This window comes from Impatiens glandulifera, chromosome 9, assembly GCF_907164915.1.
Source record: "Impatiens glandulifera chromosome 9, dImpGla2.1, whole genome shotgun sequence".
Taxonomy (NCBI): Eukaryota; Viridiplantae; Streptophyta; class Magnoliopsida; order Ericales; family Balsaminaceae; genus Impatiens; species Impatiens glandulifera.
In genome coordinates, this window is record NC_061870.1 from 32,041,786 (window position 1) to 32,065,301 (window position 23,516).

The 23,516-nt window shown below is 34.5% G+C and overlaps 1 protein-coding gene across 2 annotated transcripts; it reads right to left on the reverse strand.

Annotated features, from left to right (window-relative positions):
* Positions 1 to 203: 203 nt before the first annotated feature.
* LOC124914268 (187-kDa microtubule-associated protein AIR9) lies at positions 204 to 21,679 on the reverse strand. Of its 2 annotated transcripts, none has more exons than XM_047454776.1 (38): positions 21,479 to 21,679; positions 20,291 to 21,170; positions 19,404 to 19,475; positions 18,708 to 18,773; positions 17,709 to 17,780; positions 17,566 to 17,631; positions 17,386 to 17,448; positions 17,248 to 17,313; positions 16,338 to 16,437; positions 16,032 to 16,133; positions 15,502 to 15,734; positions 15,307 to 15,421; positions 14,777 to 14,897; positions 14,405 to 14,580; positions 13,929 to 14,064; positions 12,323 to 12,423; positions 12,186 to 12,233; positions 11,337 to 11,521; positions 11,137 to 11,254; positions 9,994 to 10,121; positions 9,696 to 9,864; positions 8,741 to 8,859; positions 8,405 to 8,573; positions 7,659 to 7,743; positions 7,496 to 7,572; positions 7,313 to 7,432; positions 5,784 to 5,979; positions 5,555 to 5,676; positions 4,377 to 4,584; positions 3,810 to 3,883; positions 3,513 to 3,651; positions 3,015 to 3,193; positions 1,976 to 2,131; positions 1,468 to 1,599; positions 1,176 to 1,234; positions 1,043 to 1,075; positions 825 to 956; positions 204 to 649 (listed from the first exon to the last, which is right to left on the reverse strand). In XM_047454776.1, the coding sequence occupies exons 2-38, from the start codon at positions 21,167 to 21,169 to the stop codon at positions 473 to 475; spliced, it is 5,193 nt and encodes a 1,730-aa protein (XP_047310732.1). In that variant the 5' UTR covers position 21,170; positions 21,479 to 21,679; the 3' UTR covers positions 204 to 472. The 2 variants fall into 2 exon arrangements, with proteins under 2 accessions (XP_047310732.1, XP_047310731.1); XM_047454775.1 differs by having other exon boundaries at positions 20,291 to 21,173.
* Positions 21,680 to 23,516: the final 1,837 nt, after the last annotated feature.

Genomic DNA, 23,516 nt, shown 5'->3' on the forward strand with positions numbered 1-23,516 from the left:
TTCTAGAAGACATTTCATCTCTTTTACTACTCTTAAATTATTTCTAAAGGCAGCCAGACACGACTCACAACAAACAACAAACAGAGAATAATTGTTTCATCGAATATGTGAGAAATTATCTAAACAAATAAGCATGTTTCTTCTTTTACATCCATTGGCGATTAAAAACGAGTTAAACGTAGAAAAGAAGAAAAAATAGTTAATTCGAGAATAAAAACTTTTGATAAATTTCCAGTGAATTCACTACAACATGCGCATCATATTGCTGAAAGGAGTATTTCTTGTTTTGCATCCATAACAGCATTAGCTCAATAGAAAAACAACAAATTTAGACCTTTCTTTCCAATCAAAGCTCTAACAACAAATATAAACAAAGATGACACATCAATATTCTCAAAGAACCAACCTGCTTGTAAAAAAAGCTTTGTTACATGAAAGCAGCACACAGAAGAAAAGCAAATGGCATAAATTATTATGTTTCTATCTTGAGCAGGGAATTGAGGGAAGTGCTGTTAAATCGCTGAGCAAGCCCCCGGATTACAAGTACGATCACATCCCGAAGATGTCGGGTTTGCATCAGCAAGTCCACTTCATTTTCACTGTCAACAACAATTCTTAGCCGATGTTGATCATTTCTGAATAGCTCCACCTGATCATTAACAGACCGATAAGTCAGTTATTTTAAAAACAGAGGACTAGCTAAACCCTTCATACCCAATATATCTTAGCCCGATTTGGATTTGGATCTGGATCGAGATTCAGATAAATAAAATTGTTTCCAAATATTATATAGCTTATAACAAAATATATTTTCAATCTCTTACATGGCAAGGTGGAGCATAAGACCCACGGATTTCTGTTGTTGGAAATGAAGTCTTGGAACCTGGCTTCACAACCTTTATTCGCTTCCTATTAACTTCAAGAATTCTTCTGTCAAGAGTACCAGGACCTGGGGCCTACATTATCATCCAAAAGGGGTAACTTTCGTTTTCCTATGCAGCTGAAGTTAAAATAACAAGAGTAAGAATAAGGAATCGAGTACCTTTTTAAGAGATCGTTCCTTGTCACATAATACCTATTCATACATACAAGAAGAGAGAAAGAGTGATCAGTGGATAAACAACCTTTACAAGACTAATAGAGTAACTGCCTACATAAAACAAACTCCATCACACCTCAAACTTCACCGCCCCAAGATCAAGCTTTTGCTTCACTTCTTTAAGAATATCAGGTTCTGCAAGCACAATTTTTCTTAATAACCATAAATTCAAAGGGAAATGTTGTGTTTTCCACAAAATTGCCTAGGGAACAGAAACAATGAAGATAAATAAAAAAGACATGCAACAAATTAAACAAGACGTCATCATCAATGCCCCAATCATCAGAACCCACATACATTGTTGAAAAAAGAACATGACAAAGGAAGAATGAACCTAAAATGAAAGGCATAATAATTCAGTCACTTACCAACTGCAATAGGTTCTGTTGAAGCAGAAACAGGTTGGCCCTCAACCCCATCTTCTCTTACAGGAGTATAGACCACAACTAATCTGTATCCGACATCGTCAACATTAGCTTCATACATCTTTCCAGTTTCCCCTGCGTAACATGTAATGGCATCAGGAACAAATGCATCCAGATTATTATATCAGTAAATATAGGTTCATAGCACCCATTAGCATAAAATAAACATGTTACATTTCCCAGTAGAGAAGAACTATTTTCTCAAGAAACAACCATGTCAAGTTAAGTAAATGTATCTGCATGCATAGTATAACAGAAACAACATAGCCTCCTTCGAGTATTTATTCACTAATCCACCAAAAAGGGAAAAGAAAACAAAAATACATGTAAGTATACAAACATCAATAGCTATTTGATGTACCTGCGGATTTTATAAATAAATACAAGCTATTAAGTAATTCAACTTGTTTTGCACTCATAAAACTCAAAAATAAAGGAGCTGATCGCATACCAGAAATTGAGATAAGGTCGGGACTTCCAACCATTGACCTGAGCCACTGTATACTACTTTTCCCCTCCTTTCCTCCGCTATATACACCACGAATAGCATATAAGTTGGTATGGTAGCCCCTACCCTCAATCTCAAGTTTATCCACACGAGGAAATCCTGTAAAATATAAAATAGCCGGTGGCCCTTAACCAAACATATATTTCCACAGAAAATAATTATCTTGGTCTGACAAAATAAATCCTGAAGTAGCTTCACAACCACATGTTAATTTATCCATTGTAAAATATTAGGGTAAAATAGAAAATCCAAGATAACCTTGTTCCCATGATAAATTCAGAAAATTAACTCAGCCTTCTTTCTCCTGGATTCATACCATACCATTCACAAAAATATGTTACTTACCTAAACTGTGCATAATGATGCCACAGATGCGTTTCAATGAAGGGAGCAATTTCCTCCAATTTGTATGTTTACATTCCCTTCTATTTAATTTTTTTAGTTTCTTGTGGTAAGAATGTTAACTTTTGACTACACAAGTCATGAATTGCAATTCTTTAGTTGATTTCTACCATAGTAAATGTAACTTTTGTGTTGACTATGATTTTAATGGAATTATGGTTTTTCCAAAAAGAAATGCCACAAAAAACACACAAAATCTTTGTAGAGATTAATAGCGACTGGATGACAAGTTAAAAGAGCAACACCAGGTACAAAGTACATGCTTGAAGCAAGGAAACTCAAAGACTATACTGAAAATATTACTTGCAAACAAGTTATACCTATGATAATAAGATCTTGTTAAAAATAGAAGTGCGGAAATAGTCAAACTAGTTTGTGTGTAAGTAAGGTAGTAGAGTAGTTGGATCCTATTATGAAGTAGTGATAACTACCCAGTAACATTTAAAATTCTTACGTTGTTTTGTTTTTTTTCTTCCCTTTTGTAACATTTGAATGCATCTTGTGCTCTTTTTAATAAAAGTTGACATTTTTCAAACAAACAATAAAAATTGAGGTCTTTAATCCCGGAAAGATAGAAAACCTGGCAAAATAGAGGAAGTTTCAGCATAGGCTGGTTGAGTTGACCTTCCGAAGACGTCAGTGACAATGCACTCACACCTTAGATGATGACCAATATCCTCATAACGCACTTTATAGGAACAAGAACGTTGTGAAGGTAATGGCTCAAAGGACATGTTTCCTGCTTCAGAGGTGCAGAACCTGCAAAATATTTCAAACTTTTTAAAGAAGCAAAGTTAAACAACAAGACATTACACAAAAACAAAGATTCTAATAACATTATGGTACACAAATTAGTTGGAGTGGAGAAGATTTGGTAGCCCTGATAACTTCAGAGAGTTGTGAACTGCACAGCTGATCCATGAGATGAACAGATTGGATAGAGTAGAAAATATTCAACACTTTACTTCATAAATTAGCAGCAAAAGGACTTCAAAAAACATACAAGACTCACAACTAAGCATCAGGATTTCAAGGCCATCAGCATTTAAAAAATAGTCAAAATGGCCAGGCAAATTACCATTGATATTTTGTATCTTTCTTATATTTTCCCCAAACATGTCGCTGAATTTCACTTTCCGGAATTACTTCTACAGCAGTTAGCACGTCTCCTTCAATTGCCTTCCCAGTTAGAGCAAGCATTTCAATTTTGGGAAGCTCTACAATGAGGAAAACACACAGTACAAAGTTAATGGATAATGATAAGAGTCCATATAGTTAGTATCTTGCATTAAATTGCTTATACAACTAAAATAGAAAAAAAAATAATGTGGTTATATTATTATAGAAATCTAAATGCCTAAACAGTTGCACTGACCTGGGAGAATAATTCCTGTTGGTTCAGAGAGTCGTAGTTCTCCCTCAACATAATCCAACCGAACTGGTTTATATCTGCCAGACACATCAACAAATAAATTAAGTAATATTTTTTTTTAATGTAGGAAGCTAACAAGACCCCTCACTTCAACTTAAGGCGTTCTTCCTAGGAATCGAACCAATAAGTTTTGGTCTCTTAGGCATGACTCTTGTCACTTGAGCTACCCTAGTGGGTTATAAATTAAGTAATAATTAATTGTGACAAATGTAAATTTCACCCCCTCACATTTTCAACAACATGCACATTTGAAAAAGATTTCAATTTTGCATCACATGAGCCCTTTCAGAAAGGGTTAATGAAAAGGTGTAGTGCAGCTGGAAATACATGTAAATGAGTGCTTTAAGTTGAATTTGAGAAACATTTATTTATTGGCACATGTGAGTTTAAATTTGAATTTAAAGAACAGAGATGGCTCTTTCCATTTCCAAATGAGGCCAATTCACCCACCAAACTAGGTCAAGCAGCTACTATGTTAAATGATATTAATAAGAAACCTTAGATGCTTACCCAAACAACAAGCGGCAATTATAGTCTGAATCTGTAACTGCATAAGTCCTAGAATTGGCTTCGGGAATGAGAGTGGTGTTTCCGTCATCTGTTTTTCTATACCAACTGAACAAGCTTTCACCCTCATATCCACCAAAATATTTTCCTTCTCCACAATATGTCCCAGATGATAACTCTTTTACATGAACATCCGAAACAACTGGAAAGGCTGTTTAACCATTTCAGTTTTGTAAATTAGAAAAGCAACAAAAAAGTTACCTGGTTTGAACTAACAATATTCAAAATGTATGAAAAGAAAATTAGTTCTTTAGCATGTATAAGATTCAAGAAATTTAAAATATTTAGTGGCCCCAAAGAAACTATTCCAGCACAGTTACTTGATGAGAACATACTTTCCCCAAAGAGTCAGAGCCATACATGTTATCCACAACCTAGGTGGATGCCAAATACTCATATATGTGTGGAGAGAAGTTCAAGCACCTGAATTCCTCAAATATATTCAGTTGCAGATACATGCATTCCATCAAACAACACTTTTCCTTTGGAAGATCATTGAGGCGTGGTTACAACAAAAATTAGAACCAAGTAACTCAGTAATTAAACTATAAATTGTTCGAGTGCTGTTGATTCCAATTGGATGATGTGATTCAAAATAAGCTGTATTTCTTATTGCTTCAAGAAGAAATCTATGGAATGCAAGATTGGAAATAGTTGGCTAGCTCATGAAACATCAGGGGTGTGGACCAATTTGGTAAAAGAACAGGGAATCTAAACGTAGGAAATCCTCAGTTTGATCAAATCAGCTTTTAAAAAAGAGAGATAATAATCCAGTAGGGTAGTACAAGTGGAAAGAGTCTTGCCTAAGAGACCAAAGGTCTCAGGTTTGATTCTCACTAAGAACACTCTAAGTTGAAGTGGGGGTAGTGCTCGCTTCCCCCAAAGAATAAACTCTGGTTCAGAAAGAAAAAGATAATACATGAAACACAAAATCAAGGAAGCATCCAAAGAGGCAACTAACCAGAAAGGGCAAAGACTACACACATGCAGTCAAAGTTGGAAATGTTAACTAAACCAATCATATCTACGCACATTAAGAACCAACATGCTAAAATTGTAATCATAGCTTTGGTTCAAGTGCTGAAAAGATACATTGTGTTAAGGCAAAGAAGAATCTCTACCTGGCACAACTGGAGTGTCACAAATTGAGACCAAGGGATCTCCGTGTTTTCTATCAATCCGGGTTGGAAGCCAGTATAATGCCAAAAAAGCTCCAACATCTTCCAGCACTGGTGTATATTTCCTTGTACATGAATATGGGGAAAAAATCAGCAAGCTGCAGCATCAAATCTGTCTAGGAAATGAAAGAGTAGAATCATCCAAACCACGCTATCACATGAATACACTCACAATGATTTTCCACACAAAAATACATCTTCAAGGTCATCAGATATATCCCTCAGAGAAGATCCTTGTAACTTGGTTCTAGATCTGTACCATATGTATTGCCCTTCACCTTCTTGTCCACCAAAGTAAGTTTTCTCAGGAACTATCTCCATATCCTCACAACAAACGGGAATAACAAGCTTCACACCAATGGGTTCCCCTGTTTAAAGAAACAAAAACTAGTAATTGTGACAACGTCCAGAAACAGAAATGGAAAAATTGGTCCCTATACCATTTCAGTTGGGAAATGGTACAAGAAAGAGAATAAGGTCTCAGTTTCAACTCCCAACCATGTGACAACCATATTATAATCAGGAGATGAATTTGATCCTACAACTTGCTAATATTTAAGATTACACACACAATCATAGTGTTATCTAGAAAAGGGCAGGATTCTTTGTGCCATGCCAGGATAGGCACTAAAAAGAAAAGACAAACTGGCATATAGCATAAAACCATTGAATGCTACCCTATTCCCAGTGGGATGAAATCCAGTTTACAGATAACAGTATGATCATGTCATGTAAAAAAAATATGATCATGTCATGTTTAATACAACAAATGTAGAGATGAAGCTCCTAATTAAGCAACGTCCAAGGTCTCACATAAGAGACATCAATAAACTAGAGAGTGAAGCCTCGACTTCAAAATACATTTGATGATATCAACCTCAATTACATCTCAGAATCTAAATGGTCCATGGCAAACATGAAAGTTGAAATTAAGCTAGACAGTTCGTTCTAAGAAAATGGAATCTTCTACCATCTCTTTTCTGCAGTTCATACAACATATTTTTAGGATGATGAGAGTGGAAAGACAAGGCCACATCACATCCTCCAAATAAAAGTTCAAACATGTTGAAGATGAGATCCATGCTCCCTTAATATATTTTTAAACAAAATTAACTCACATAAGAAATTGTCACATGTAAATAGAAAGATACACACCTTAAGGGGTAGACTAGCATGTAGAGGATTATATCCTTAGGTTATGATACACTAAATAAAGGGGTAGTATCCTATGGTTGCAGCATGAATGAAATTGATCGAGAATGTCTAGTCCCTCTCACCTCCCCATCTCAGATTTTTCATCCCCTTCTTTATTGTAAACCATAATTTCTATTATCAATATTATTAGTTGCTACAGAAATCAGAAGGGCATCATTGAAGAATGAGGAAGGAAACAAAACATTAATTTATTTAGGAACATATCTGAACTGTAGAGAACCAAAAGTTTTAACATAATATCCAAAATGCAGAACATCAATTAATTGGATACATTTATTCTACTAATGTGCCAACAAAATCTTTTCCAGCTTAGCTGATAAAAAAAGTAAGTTGACAATAACTGCAAAGTGCGGCAAACTCATACATAAACAAGGCAAATGTTAGTGGATCAACAGACCATATTGAGAAGAGTTGGCAGAAATAAACTAAGATGCAAAGCTCACTTGATTTACTTCTCAAACATTCATAAGAATAAAGGAAGTGTACCAGGAACAACAACACCAGATGTTATACTCTTCGTACTCCCTCGCACACCATCATTTCTTACGGGAGTGTAAACAAGCTCCATGAATTTGCCCACATCCTCCAGAGTCAAGTCCAAATATTCTGCAAATAACATGTTGAGACGATTGACCAGCCAGGTAAAAGTTGTAGAACTAAGAAACTCACCACAAGAATTGATAAGCTTTTCCTTGGTGCCATTGTTGTTCACTCTAAACCATTCAAAGAAACAGTCTCCTTTTTCCCTGATTCATAATGGAGAACACTTTAAATAGGGAGCAAGAAATGTACACCGATCTGCTGCTTTGTGATTTCTTAACACTGATCTTACCCTCCACTATATGATGAAATGAAGTTCAATCGCTGTCCTTCAATTGATGATCCAGTAAATTCAAGAGATTGACAAGTTGGAGGACCTGCAATAATAGGCAGCATTCTAATAAACATGAGTTTCCAATCTAGATAGAGGTTGCTTATTTCGGAACTCTTGAAAAAAGTGGATTTTGAGAAGTGACTTTTTATTGAAAAATATTTACAAAATATTAAATAAAATTGGAAATAATATAAGGTTTAAATCAGATGTCCTATTGGAGTACTCGTTTCATAAAAATTACATTTGGGGTCAAAAGATGAAAGTAATTTTGGGGGAAGTCAATGACAAGGGGGAATCCACCTCTCCTCAAAAAAACTCATAGTAGTTTCCAAGAAGATTTATCATAAACAATATTTCCCTGCAAATAACTTTCAGTTAATAGTTTGGCTCCTTTGCAAAGAATGGAACATTGATAGTGAGCAGAGTCATGAAGGATACCAATTATGTGAGAACAATATTTTTTTCTTTTAGTGTTTGTTTTCAATTTGTGTTCAAACTTGTTTGAATTGTTGTTGCTTTTCAATGAGTTGTTTGTGTTGAAGGCAAAGCATGTTTTGTCTTCTTTTAAAATTCAAGTATTCTCTTTGGGAATTAATAAAAAGGATAACTTCTCCCCAAAAAAATGAATACAACATAATAAAATATATCCAAATTCAAGTAGCAACGATATTAAGAAATACTAATCCAGAAAACTGATCAGGTACCAGGTATAATTGGTCCAATTTGCTCCGAGAGCGCTACAGGACCACAAGTCCAATCGCTTCTAACAGGCTCACAGGACACGGATACATAAAAGCCAATGTCATCAAGTGAGAGGGCATATGAGGAAGTAGTTGCATCTTTAACTTCATATTCTGTGCCATCTAAACCTGTCTGCATAATTGCACCTAATTCAGAAACTTTCAATAATATTCCAATGTGGAATTCTCTGAAACAGTGACCAGTTAATACCAGATATATCAAGCACAGGTCAATGTAAAATGAACAATTTAGCATAACATATTATTATAATGATTTTAAATAAATGCCCACCACCCTACCCTGAACCAGCGGAAAACTGAGTCTCCCTCTACTCCACCCCAATATTTCTTATCCACTGTTAATGTAGTGCCTTCCATTGCAGTTCCAACTATTTCCAGGGAAAGCAACTTTGGGCTGCCTGTTAATGAAATATCAGGTAGGATAACAACTTGTTACAAATCATTAACTATATACAAGACATGCTCAACAAATACTGAAACCAAACTGATAATAGAATTTGCCAAACTACAGCCAAGCCTTATCATTAACTCTTCTCAACTACCAATATCATTTCCATTTAATTAAAACCTGAACCTTGTCTAAGGAAAAATAAAACTATACACACCATAACTATAAATGGAAACTACAGGAGTGAAAACAAAATGCAATAGACCTAACTGAGTAGAATGGTATGCTTGAAGTGTTATCCGCGTTAACACAAGGAATATATAGTATGGAATATGCAAATGGTTTATGCAGGGCAGAATTCTCATATATGACTGCACCCGCTGAGACCTGTATCCATTCTGGAGTCCACTTCTCATTCAAACGTGGATAATCAAATTTGATGCAACAGGTAAGAAAGAAAGATAAGGAAAAGATGTTGCTATTTAGTAGCAATTTCTAAAATTCATAGATAATTACAGGGTTGTACCCCATGGACATAATTATGTGTTTAATTAAAAGACAGTACAAAAATATCCTTCAAGTTTAAGGTTTCTTTAAAATAAAGACAAGCCACTGCAGCTTCAAATACTGTTACGAAAGGCATGATTACCAGCTGCCAGAAGAAAAAAATGTTTGGCATTTTTTGTGGATGGTATACATTCCATACTTAAACTAAACCTTAAACAAAACCATCCATTCATTCCAAACTTTAAATTTAAAATAAAAACATCCTGAAAGCCCTACAAACGTTAGCACCATTGACAGAATATCAAACAGCATCCAAATTATAAATAAAAGCTTAAATACCAGGTCGAACCCGCTCCTGTCCCATGCAGGTTCTTGACTCTCCTGACATGCCATCTTTGCGTTGGGGTGTGCAGGTAAAAGAAATAAATCTACCAATTGCATCTTTTGTGATGCGGTACTGAAGAAGACCTGTTACCTCAGGTATTAGACTGCCAGAGTCAGTTTCAACCTGCATACAACATGGAACATTTACATAGAGAATATGTAAACAAAATGGTAAACAGGATACAAGAATCTCTGAAGAACTTTGTAGCAGGATTTTGGGAATTAGTATTTGAGATAATGGATAGAAGAATACCTCGTGGAGATACCAATTATAGATACTTTTTCCTTCATGCCCCCCAATATACCCATAAGATGCTGTTAATATTTCTCCCTCACAGTAATCTCCAGTAATTGATAAAAAATTTAGACTCGGAGGAAGGGCTGCAATGAAGTTCAAGTTCTTAAAGAAGTCAGGCAATCAGTTACCAAACAGTATGAGAAAGAGGGGTGGAATGCAATCTAGAAAAAATTGTAATAATGCAAGTAAACAAGAAAATCTAGAAAAAATAGAACATGAAAAAATAATTTTGGGGAAAAACATGCAAAAATCATTTTTAGTATCCTGTCCTGACATGTCAATTTTAAAGCCTTGCAAGTAAAATGAGCTACAATTCGGGGCCAAATGGGTGGTGTTACATACTTAAGAGAAACTTGTCTCTCCGTAATCCGCATGTATCTATAACTTGTATTTCTGCGGGAACTTCAAATGCACAAGTTCAAACTTGGAAAACCATGCAAATTTTCAGCCATAAAGCCCAGTATCTTAATTGGATCGTGTCAAGTGTGGGGGTTGGAAGAGGCTACTATTCTTTTCAGAAGATGACATGGTGTTCTTTGTCGGTTCCTTTTTCCTGGTGTTGTTGTCTAGGGTTAGTTCGCGGTGATTTTAGAATTGGTCTAATTATTAAATGGTCAAATACAAAGCACCTTCAATGGTGTCTTCTACAAATTTTTCTGAAGAAATCCCTTTTGAAATCCTTGGGATTGTGATTACGATTTAAGGGTACTTCCTCGCTTCATTTAGTTTTAATCGGCATTTTGTTTTTGATTAGTACAGTGTAAAAGGTCTTATACTCTTATCATCTCTTTTGGTTTATCTTGTTGCACCACTTTTGTGGTTGGGTGCATTCCTCATGTAAGTACTTTTATTTTAAACAAGGGCACATTGCATCTTCTAAAAAAAACTATGGTTTCAATTGTTGCCTTCAACAGCCATTTCTGTCAGCACAGGCAATGAACTTTAATGTTTTATCCATGTTTCTTCTATCTATTGTAATCACTCTATTATCAATAACATCTTGTTTATGCTTTAATATATGACAAGCAGACACATCATATAATTAGCAAGATATGATGATTCAAATCTGATAGTCAGTTAAAGGAAACATTCACTCACTTTCTACTGCACTTTCAGATATAGCATATCCTGGTTCACCAGCTTCACCATCAGGAGCCATGGGAGTAAATTTTGCAACTATAAAATATCCAACAGCTCCTAGAGGTATGCGAAAAGCCTAAAGGACAAAAAGTGAAACTAAGTTGGTTATCTAGAGAAAGATAAAGTCAAATTTGAGTCTTACAGTAAGCATATCCTACCTTAGCGATTTTAGAAGTGCTAACAGCTTCAAGACCAGTCTCCCCCTCCAGTTTGGAAGAACTTTTCTTGAACCACTGCACTCGGCTAGATCCTTCTGTTCCACTAGTCACAGTACCAGTCACGGTGACCTTACTCCCTTCCCTTAGATCACCAATTATCTTCACATTTGTCACTTTTGGAGGAGCTGGAAGTTGCATCAAATAAAAGCTTAGAAGAGACAAATGTGAAGATAATTGGTGATCTACTCGGTTTTATCTTTCAAAAACTGTTTACAAAGAACTTTTAGAGATCTTCTTAGGCTATATTTTGGTGGCCTAATTTTACCCGGCTTTATGGATATAATTTATTTGGACGTTGCTCTTCTTTTGGAACATATTGATAGAGAAAACAAGAAAAGAGAAGGGAAAAAAATAAAGAGCAAGTTTATCCATGAACTTTTTTCAAAATTGGCCAAATATACCTGGGAAAGCTTAAAGGGGCAAATATACCGGTGAATTTCTTTAATTGAGTGCAACAAATTTTACGTTGCTTAAAACACCATGGAAAACTATTTGAGAAATACATAGCTTGTATTTTATTTTATTTTTTACTAGGTCTTTTTCCCAGAGGAGGCCGTCGTGACCCCTCACTTAAATCAAGATGCTTTAAGTGAGAATCGAGCTTCAGACCTCAAAATCTTAGCTCTTATCATGAGCTACCCTGGTGCATAGCTAGTATTTTGTACAAAGACAATAAGTAATTGTCAAAACCACCTCATAAGGCAACATTTTGTTGGATCAGATCCACAAATATTCTGATACACAGATCCAAGGATAATAAGAAAGTAAAACTGCATGTAGCAAAAGTACCTGGCTTGACTACAAGAGAGACAGTTGATGCAGATTTGCCTTCTTGACCTAATGCAAAAGGTCACATAAAGTAAAGTAATAAAGTACGGCACAGCGTCTGTAGAATACTTTGTTCAAACTTTCTGTAGTTATCATACCCTCAAAATTAATGGGTATGTAGATAAAGGCCAAGCGCCGGCCAACATCTTCTCTTGTCAATGTGTATTCAGTTGTACCAGCTGACACCAATACAAAATCTCTGCCAGACAAAGACATCAAGACATGGCAGCAAGACAGAGATTATTGTCCTATAGGACTAAACTCAAAGATATCACATGTAATCGTTTAAGGTGCCATGATCTTAGCATGCAACACCTAGCGTTTAATGCAATCTTGTTATACATTTGAAAGTGGATGAACCACACACAACAAATAGCATTTTATGGCGTAAGTTGCTCAATTTCGGGACTTAAATATCACAATACAGACATTACATAATTTAAATTCAGTTAATATTACCAGAATAGCAAGACTGCACTAGCACAATGTGTCTCAGAGAAGCGGAAATAATAAAATACCAAGGAGGTGCAGCACATAAGTTATGCTGTCAATATTAAGCCATCTGGATGTGCTCCATGGAAGAATCCTACTAAAGATGCTGGTTAAACATAATGTGAATGGGAGCATGCCTTCATATTGTTGAATATTGAACATACACAGATTACAGACATTTGGGAAGTGCTTCTGCTATTGGATGTTCGTATAAGTGATAGCTTTAATATAAATTATGCCCCTAATACTTTAGAGAATACACAAGTGGAAACACATAAAGAGACAAAGTCTGGAAAATGCGCCCAAATTTTTTATTCAGGATTACATTCAATCTAATGCATAGGATTACATTCACGATTTTGCAAATGAAAATAAGGTAAGTATTTTAGACCCTTATTTCATTTTGTTAGTAGAAAAGAATGGAAAGATTTGTTAAATTGTCCTAGTCTATCTGTTAACAATTTCCGGATCACACCCAGGAAAACACACAAAAAGTGATACTCTTTCCCTTTTGTCTTTTGTCTTTGAACACATAATGTTAAAAAGAGCTGATTGATGAAAACAACATAACTTCACTCGATTTTATATAATCTATTCAAGGATGTCACGTGGCACAATAACTAACTTACAAGAATTTAATATAATGACGTATCCAAACACATTGAGATTTTTTTAAATATCTTATGTTACCATAGAGCCTTAGTACAACAACAGTCTTCCTCATGTTCTTCCTTGCAATGTTTCACTAATAACACCAGTGCAAGGACTAAACTAGCATAGGTGCCCATCCTTGGGCCTAAATTGTCCCTACTTCTAACACACGTGACTCAATTGCAAAGCGACCGTGTGACTCATCTTTCCTTTAAGCACAAGGTAACAAAGTATTTGAATAGGAATATAATAATATATACTGCACGAGCAAGGGGATATTAGGTTAAAATCTTGAGTCCAAAAGGAACAGTAATTCAGTTCAGAATCAAGTATAGAATTCCAGAAAGAGCACAAATAGCACATGAATAAATGTAAGTTAATGTGTCAAACTCAGATATAAATGCACAAAAACAGAAGAACTCAAGAAAATATGCAATGGACCAATCAAATGAACTCAACCAAAATTTAATATGGTTCCATGGAATTGTTTTTCTGTAAAAGAATATGGTCACTATTCTAGTGCAGAAGTCAAATATAACATGTCTATATCCCAATACTAACCCATTATCCTTATTTTCACGGAGCCATTCAAACTTGCTTGGACCCTCTCTTCCTCCAAAGTACTTCCCAACACCTTTCATGGAGTTTCCTTCAATAGCATCACCCACAATCTGTACATCACTAACAGATGGAGGAGCTGCAAGACAGTAAACAAACAGTTCACATCATTTATCCTCAAAATTCTATCTATGTTTTACAATTGAACAGATCGATAAGCAAATAATGGCATTCGTATAAAACAAAACAAAATGTGCGTGAATCAGAATTATAGTATGAGATATCCTTTATTTTGCTCATTTTTCTTATTATCTTTGGAAAGATTCACAAAGGAATGGAACTAAGTTATTGATCTCCTGCTCCAGAATCAAAAGGGTAAAGAGTAAAAAGGTCTTGGGTTCTTTTCTTCTTACTTTTGCTTGCACATGGTAACTCATTTATTATATGAGCAAAAAAATTCTAGGGATAAGTAAAGTTACCTGCTTTTACATAGTCCGTAATTGCATATTGAGGTTCTCCTTTAGTTCCTTCCTCTGTCACAGGAGTGTACATAAACATCAAACATGAGTCAACATCATCCAAAGTCAACTGGTATTCCTCATCTTCAGCACCAACAATCACCACCGGGCTGCTATTCCATCTTTTCCTTAACCAACTGTAATGTCAGAGGAAAAGTAGAACAGGGTTTAACTACAGAATCTATTTTGTAGCTCTACTCAGAAAGAATATTAGAATAATGTAATGATGAGACTAAAAATAATATTGTCACCCATAACAAAAGATTTGGGACTCATAACCAGATATGTAGCAGCAGAAAAATAAAAGAATGGTAGCATATAGAGAGGATCAACCTTGCAACACTTTTTCCAGGCGTACCACCACACCAAGCAACAACTATGTTGCCCCTTATAATGTTTCCCTCCACTAATTCCCCATGCGCATCAATTTTCAGCACCTTTGGATATCCAGTTCCTTTGCAGTAAAAAGACAAAACATCAACTAAGAATAAAGTCTGAATAATATAGACCTTAAGAGCTTCTAATCACCAACCATAAGAAATTTTAGGCTGGAAACTTTAGAAACTAAAAGAAAGATAATCCATAGGAAACAAAACAGGAGTTTATTGGATTTCATTATGATATTTGTAACACCCCGAATCCGGGTACCGTTACCCATGAGGAAATAGGCTATAAATACCCAGAGCAAACTACTAAGCCACCACAGCCCAAGCTCAAAAGGTACCCATGAAGGTATCTATATTCTATTAGACTCACTCTTATAAGGAGTTCATATTTCCTTTTGGTCTCTTAAGAACAACTTTTGTCAATGAAAGATCAAACAACGGATCATTAATTGAGCAGAAAGAGCTATTAGAGCATACCAGGAGAAACTGGTGAAGATATAGCAAAGACCGCAGGATGCTCAAACCCTTCTAGGATAGGGGTACACTCCACCTTCAGAACTTGGTCAATGTCCTCGTGTTTGGGCCAATAAACCTGTTTTTCATGATTTTGTTGGAACTTCATGGAGAATATTAGGAAACTTTAATTCCTGCTTCTAAAAATTGAATCACTACCTCTCCTATAGCATCAAGAATTGGGACAAAGTTTGACAGAGTACTCTCCCCAACAAACCATTGATACTTGAAGACCAAGTCCTTATTATTACTGTCAGCCTTGTCTTTGATGAAGTTGAAGTGGCAGCTGCAAGCATCTGCTTCAAATGGTTGGTCAACAGAAGCTCCATCAAGCACATAGCCAGGTGGAAGTTGATCTTTCCACTGATCCAGCAGAAACCGAAACGTTGAATCTATATGAAAAGGACAAATCTTCAACACCTAAGGAACAAATTGAAGAAAAATAAAGCAATACAACTAATAATCAAACACGATATCAGTTCCTCTTAATGATATCCTCCTATAAAAGGATAAAACTTCATTCAGAAGATTTAAGGTATCTGAAAGCATCCAATCACACATCAGATGCAATTGTTATGCTCAATTAAGATTGGGAGCTAACAGTTAAGCTATAATATCATGTCTAGCATATCTTCAGTTTCAAAATATATCAGGTGATATATAAAGGATCAGTAATTATATAAACCCACCGAAAGCATGATCTGGATGGCAAAATTCCCAACCACCTTTGATGCACAGAGGCGTATGTGCAGGATAACTCTTTGAGTATGTCACTTCTTCACGAGAAAGATCTTCAAGAGAAAAAAGGTGTAAGATAGTAAATTAGAAAGTTCTAAATTACAGAAGAAATCATACATTCTGTGACTCCTCAAAGGAGTAAGTTTTCCTCATATAATAAAGATATTGCAAAAAAAAGGAAGAAACAAGGAATGGAATAGGTTTTAAACTATGAAAACATTAATTAGAGTAAACAGATCACAAGCCAAATGGAGTACCTCGATCATTAAACTTTTTTAAAGTTGGACCGACAAGCAAAATACAAGCTGCTTCAAGATGACGCATCTCCAATATGGGATTTTCTTCGACTCTTAAATGCTGCATTTTATCGACAGGTTAATGACATTGAAGTGTGAATCATGTCAAGCCCGATGGCAGTGTTAAACAGATGGAAATTTGTTTCTGATAGGGCAAACAGATAAGTAATCAAAATAGTAAATGTAGTTTTCTCATCTATTATTCATCTATCAACCCTCTTAAATGAGCCACAAAGGACAAAATGTAGCCAAAGAAGTGTTATAATGAGCATATCTAGGGTTAAGGTACTAAGTATTATAAACATCAATCTACTCCTATTTTCACAGTTTTAGTAACGAGCTTTAAGAAGAATGTATGAAAATGTAACAATGATTATGAAAAAGCAAAAATGTTTTTCATGGCACAAATTCTATCAGCAATTTTTCATTCAAGACAGTCATCAGAAGCTCATGATCTGCAGAATCACCTAAAACTTGAAGTTGTTAGAAGATGGCACAAAGTTAGTACTAAGACGACATGAGCTTTTCCACATGGGAATGATACTCTTTGCCCCATATCTTCTACTAACTTTATCCTATTTATTTATACCTAAATTCCTCAGTACAGTTAAAATTTAATCATCCACAAGAATGTGAAAACAAACAATAATAGCATATTAAACAAACAATGGTAACAGATTAGATTATTTTGATTTGATAGGAATTCAATATTTTCTGTTGTTTCCTCTTTTGTTTTTGGTTTCCTGCGTTGTAACTCATGAACGCACCTTGCGCTCTTCTTCTGTAATATATAAGTTAACCTTTTAAAAAAATATATTATTTGACAACCATGCATGAAAATCATAGTATCATTGATATGGGAAATACTAACCTCAAGGGCTGGTAGATATGGGAAACCTTTTAACGTGGATATTTTATTTTTGCTTGCAGCCAATACCTATATTATGTACACAGTCCTGTCACAGTATCATTGAGAAGAAAAACTTAAGCAAGCAAAACAATAACAGACCTGTAGTCGAGGTTGACTTGCCATGGAAAGAGACTTCAACTTGTTTTGTGCAACAGACAAGAACTGGCAAAAAAATAAAAGTTCACCATTCCATAATCTCATAGATGAAAAGGTAAAGATGAAATGCTACAAGCCTACAAGGTGGCAATTTAGAAGTACGTAGATCTGTGGAGCATTCACCTCTAGATTTGGAAGTTCTGGAAGGCTTACTAAAGATGTAATTTGGTTCCCAGCGAGATAGAGTTGCTGCATGAATAGAAGAAACTTCAGGATTTATTACAGTACTCTGATTTCAATCAAAATTTAGTAGTACACATACAGACCTGCAATGCTTTGCAATTTTCAAGGGGTTCAAATCCAGGACCTTTGAAGTCATTAAAACTCAAATCAAGAACCTGACAGAAACTATATTAATTAATTTATCATGACTAATTAGAATAAGAGAAACACATGAGGAGCTAAGACGCTGAAATAAAGGATAACACTCCCTGACATGTAAGAATAAAAAAATAGATAAATATCCCCTCTTCTAGCCTAGCAGCAAAAAGAGATGGATATCTCCGGCCTCCCTGAGGTCTTAGGTTCAAGTCTTCTAGGCGCCAAGTTCTGCGCATGGTTAAATGATTAAGTTTGTTTGAAGGCTATGTGCTTAATCCGCGGGAAACTCAACGTTCTCAACAAAAATAGATAAATAGATCAAGGGTTATTGAGTTATAACAATTTTTTTGGAAATCCAAATTTAAACATAAAATACATAACTGCTTCCATTTTTATTCTATCCATCTTTGACTGGAAGAAGGAAATGTTTAGAGTCCATAAATTTCTGGAATGGTTAATAGTATCAAAGATGAAACTCCACTATTATAGGGAAAGAGATGATAGGAATAATGGCAATGGACTGAAAGAAAAAGAGGGAAACATTAATGAACGAATTTAAAAACTGTTAAGAGGATACCTCATATTGGTTAAAAGGAGTGCACTTGAGTTAATTAGAGAACATGTAAATATAGAGAACTGATATTTGTGTTGAAAGTAAAACAACATAAATCTTTACTTACACATATGGTCATTTTAAATTTCATACACAAGACAATATACTAATATAAAAAGAGGAGAAATATCAAATATAAATAAGAGGAATAATAGTTTGTATCCTACATATTGTTTTCGATGGTGGTTGGAAAAGGGGTCCAACCACATAAATACACATATCCATGCTTGAAATACATGCACATAAAAACTTGTGTCCATGTGAGAAGTTGTATCTCGGAAAGTATTGCAGGCAACAACATAACAATATTACAAATGATCCAGAAACAAACCTTCACCCGCTTCAATATTTCAACCCCTTCCAGTGTAGATAGGAGATTATCTCTCAGGTAAACAAACTACATATACAAGAGGAGAGTTATATTTTAAAAAATAATAATTAATAAGTTAAAATGGGGAAAAAAACACAGGAAGCTGATGACAAATTTTAGTGCTTCCTCAATGGACTAAATGATATGGAGTGAAGTTGGGGTGAGATCTATTCTTAATATTGACATATACAAGAGTTTTAATTTGAAATTGGTAAAAGGTTACTCTAGATGATGTGACATATGTACGAGATTAAATTCAAGATTTAGCAATAGATTGAGATTCAGATTGAGCATGATGCTAAATCAGCCCATGTTCAATGAAAATCTTTTAATATCATCATTCAGAATTACTTCATTTCTTGTTATCATCCCCTAAAACAAACAATTGTTAAAGCAAGTGATATCTTATTGGCATTTAGTCTTATTCTTCTCCTTCTTTTCTTTTGTTTTTGTTTCTCTTCTCCCTCTCATTTGTAACTCACTAAACGCATCTTGCGTTTTACAAAAAATTGTTAAAGCAAGTGAATACTCTTTGTGGACATAAAATAGGATATGAAAAGAAAGAGACAATTTCTTATAAAGCTCAAAAGTTCTGTATGAACAACAACCAAGGACTGATGATACAAGAAAGAAAAGACAACTAAAAGATTAGCTTACCTCCAAACTTGATGACAAGTTCAATCCACTGGAAGCCAAACTTCGAATTCTATGACCTCTTAAGTCAAGCCTCTGGTATAATAATGAAACATCAATTATACAAGTCCAATAACTAAAAACAGTAATATCCTGATAATTGTAGGCTGGTTATTTTACTTCATAGTTGATCCTCACAATGAGCCTAATCCACTTGGCAACGAAAGCAACAACTTTGAATGCTTCTCAATTTTAACAATTAAGGGAGCTCATCATGTGGCTGTTTGTTCATTTCTCTGTGTAACTGTTATCATGATACTATATTGAGTCTAATTCATCTTCTTCATATTTTGTCCATCAGCATATTGACATGATTTTATTCTCATGTCAATCAATCATTACACTATGCAATGTAGTTTTTTTGGCATTTGTGCCAATTGAATTTGTGACAGGGAAAGGGGTTTCATTCTAGGATAGAAGTAGATTATATACCCAGTTACATAGCCATCTATCCATTTTACAAGTTAAAGACAGAAGTTAAAATTTTAATAAAGCCACAACAACGCAGAATCAAAGATTGTAACTTTCCTGTGAGCTTAATGTCTTTTCTATTGATATGTGAAAAGATGCATTTTTTTATGAACATGTCTTCATATTATGAATAGAGAGAATGGCTCCATTCAATAAAAGGTTTGGAGATTTCTTCATTGTATTGAATACTCAAAAAAACTCTATGGCCTTAATCAAATAACTTGCAAGCCTAGCTACCAACCCGGCACTCAATGTGCAGACCTCCTATCAAGGGTAGCATAAACTTGAAGTTGATAAATTCACCTTAGTAAGGTAATTATCATTTATAGGCACCACAAAGGTGATACAATTAATTTTACTGGAATTCTCAAGGTACTTACCACATCATCACCAGCTTTTACCTCCACTTGAGGAAGCATAATCAACCGAGAATCCCGACTATCAGGTGTTCCGACTTTCTTACGCCCAGATAAAGCAGAAGTCCTATCAGCTGAAGAGGAGACAGAACTGACTTTTGATCCACTACTAACTGAAGGCGATCGAGTCGATGGTGAGGAGATCTTTGAAACTGCCTTTCTAGTTGCACTGCTGCTAATAGCATCCAACGTTGTAGAAGTCGTTCTCGTAGAAGAAACTGATGGTGAGGATTTTACAGCAGATTTCTTTCCAGAATCAAGTTTGCTTCCATCAGAATTAGGTAATGTTCTTGAGGTTCGAGCAAGAGGTGTAGAAGGAGTTGTCTTTCTAGTATCTAGGGTGCTACTCCGAATCAATGATTTGCCAGAACCCAATGGGAGGGGACTCCTCTGAACTTCTGGTAGAGACCGCCTCAACGGTTCCGAGCCCAAAGGACTGGTCTTTTTACCAGGAACTGAATTAGTTGTCACATTTCGTTTTGCTACTGTGGGCGTCTGTTTCTCGAGCACACCTCCTGTGCTGTTTCTTCTGATTACTGGAGCTGAATTTGATGTTTTTGAAGAACCAGTTACCACAGTTCTGGTTACAGATGATTTTGTAGAAGAGGTACTTTTCAATGAAGATGTACTTTTCAATGAAGCAGTGCTTGTGTTCAAATTACTAGTTGGTTCCATTCTGTTTCTTGTAGACACCATGGGCCTTGACAGCCTTTCTGCAGTAGCATTTGCTTTTGTATTCTTCAAACCTTTCTTCACATTTTCTGAAGGAGATTTTTCTTTCAATTCTGGCATTCCGGACTTTTGCACCTGCTCCTCGCTAGTCTGGACTGGTGGCTCCTCCATTCTACTGTAAAAGTTTAGAAATTAAATTCATAGACATTCGATACATGCAAAATGGAAATATAAAACAACCCAAAATCGTTTATACAAAAGGAAATATCTATTATCTGTATTTGAATTTCACAACCCAAAATCGTTTTCAAAACGAGCTAGCGAAAAAACAATTAAACAAGTAAAACGACATATTGCATATCACTCAGAATGCAGCTGACATGCATCAATTAAGCTCTTTCATTACACGGATTCAGCAAAACTAGAAAAGGAAACATCAAGTTACTGTTAAACATATGAGGAATGTCGGTGGTGCCTTACCTTGAATGGCGTCCGGATCTGGCGAGAAACAGACAATCTAATATCGAAAGTTCGACGACCTCAGTGGCAGAATTAACTAGGGTTTCTTCTTCATCTTCACAATCTCACGGTATAGTAGTTGAAGTCTGTAAAGAAGCAGCAGTCTAAGCGTGACACCAAAAAGGTAGCAGTAGTCGTAGAATCAAAAGCAAGAGAGAGAGAGAGAGAGAGAAGGAAGGATTAAAGAGGAGAGAGAAAATATGGTGGGATGAAGAGTGGAGAACGAACGTTAGCCGATGAAAGCGAAAGTCTGTGAAAAGGACAGATAGACAGTAGACAAACAACTGCTATATGTTATGCCAATTTTTATTCGGCGGAAACTAAACAACCGCGAAAATAATTCCATACGCTATCGTTATTCAAATTTTCATCGGAGAATTAACGTTATTTATTGATTTTTAAGGAGCCTTTATTAGCCTATGGTTTTTTAATGTCGGTTTTTCAAATTTATTACCGTTAAGAAATATTTACTTGTTAATGACAAACATAATATAATCATTACACATTACAAAATACAAATTGGGCTGTTACCTTATATAAAAGATTATTATAATATGATTAAATAATAAATATGTTATTAAATTTAAGGAATAAAAATTCAAATTCAAATATCATGATAATATTCTAACAAACAAATAAGAATAAGAAAGATTCTCATTAAAAGTAATTAATGAGGTGGTTAAGTTCTTTTACAAATTCTAATCTTTAGGTTTATATTCTTAAGCAACCGACTTTTCAATTTGTGTAAATCTTCACTTATACTCAGCTTAATAAAGTAATTGTCTGGAGACTTTTGTAACCATCCGCGAATAATGGAAGAAAAAAAGTGCTTCTTATTTGGCACATTTGTGACATTAGGATGAATAGGAAAAAATTAATATTTAATTATAACACAATTGCTATTTAGGGTTCCAACGTCTTTATCATAGGTTAAATAATGTTTTTTTTTTTTTACGTCTACAAAGATGAAATATTAATATGGATTAAATCAAAATAATTTTATATTTTAACTTAATTAATTATTCTATTGAATTTTTATTTCATTCAAATTTGATTGAGTTGTTAACTCCAAATCTATTAATTTCCTTGTGTTGTTTTGGTTAAAACATTTTTTATCATACTCTATTCAAAAGAAAACGAAAAATATTACTTATAGTTAGAAGACTTACTTGGATTCTCCAACAAATTTTTTTTATCTTTTGAATCATTCTTTAAACATCATTCTTTAAACATCTTGTAATCATCCTTGATCATGGTATTTGGTTGTTCTTTATTGATTTGTTTGATGATTCATCTTCATTGATGAAGTTAAGTTTATGAACTTCTTATGATCCGTCGAGTAAGTCGTTGAAGTCAAATGTATTGTTTTCCTATATAATTGCTCTAATACCATGTTAAGATTTATGCGGAAGACTAAACATACCTTATTCTAAAATCGATCACAAACTAATATAAAACATGACTTAAAGAGATAGTAAAGATCAAGAAATAAAAGAATAATTTATGATATTATTTATGTTTTGTTGATGAGAATTAATGACCCAAGTCGATATATATATATATATATATATATATATATATATATATATATATATATATATAAATTTAGGAAACATCATTAACTAACCAACTATAATAATATTCTATATTTTAAATAAAGTATTTCCTAAATATATAATATATCAATATCTATCCAAATATTCTATAATTTAAATAAAGTATTTCCTAAATATATAATATATCAATACAAATTAATTAGACAAACGAAAATGATACATTGAAATAAGATTGCTATCGGTTTGTCGATTTGGAAACAAAATTCAAATGGCTAAAATTTGATATTTCAATACTCATATAACACAATTTAAATTTAGAACTTTATTTGATGAAAACGGCCCAATATCGAATCTCAAATAAATAACAATTAGGTCTTTAGTTATATCATGTTGGATTAGGTCTTTAGTTATATACGTTGGATTCTCGTAACAAATATAGTGGA

Coding starts and splice junctions, on each gene's coding strand:
- LOC124914268 (XM_047454776.1), bottom strand. CDS start 21,169: ATGGAGGAGCCACCAGTCCAGACTAGCGAGGAGCAGGTGCAAAAGTCC. Junction 3,194..3,512: donor AAAGATACAAAATATCAATG/GTAATTTGCCTG, acceptor AATATTTTGCAG/GTTCTGCACCTCTGAAGCAG. Junction 1,076..1,175: donor TTGGGGCGGTGAAGTTTGAG/GTGTGATGGAGT, acceptor ATGTATGAATAG/GTATTATGTGACAAGGAACG.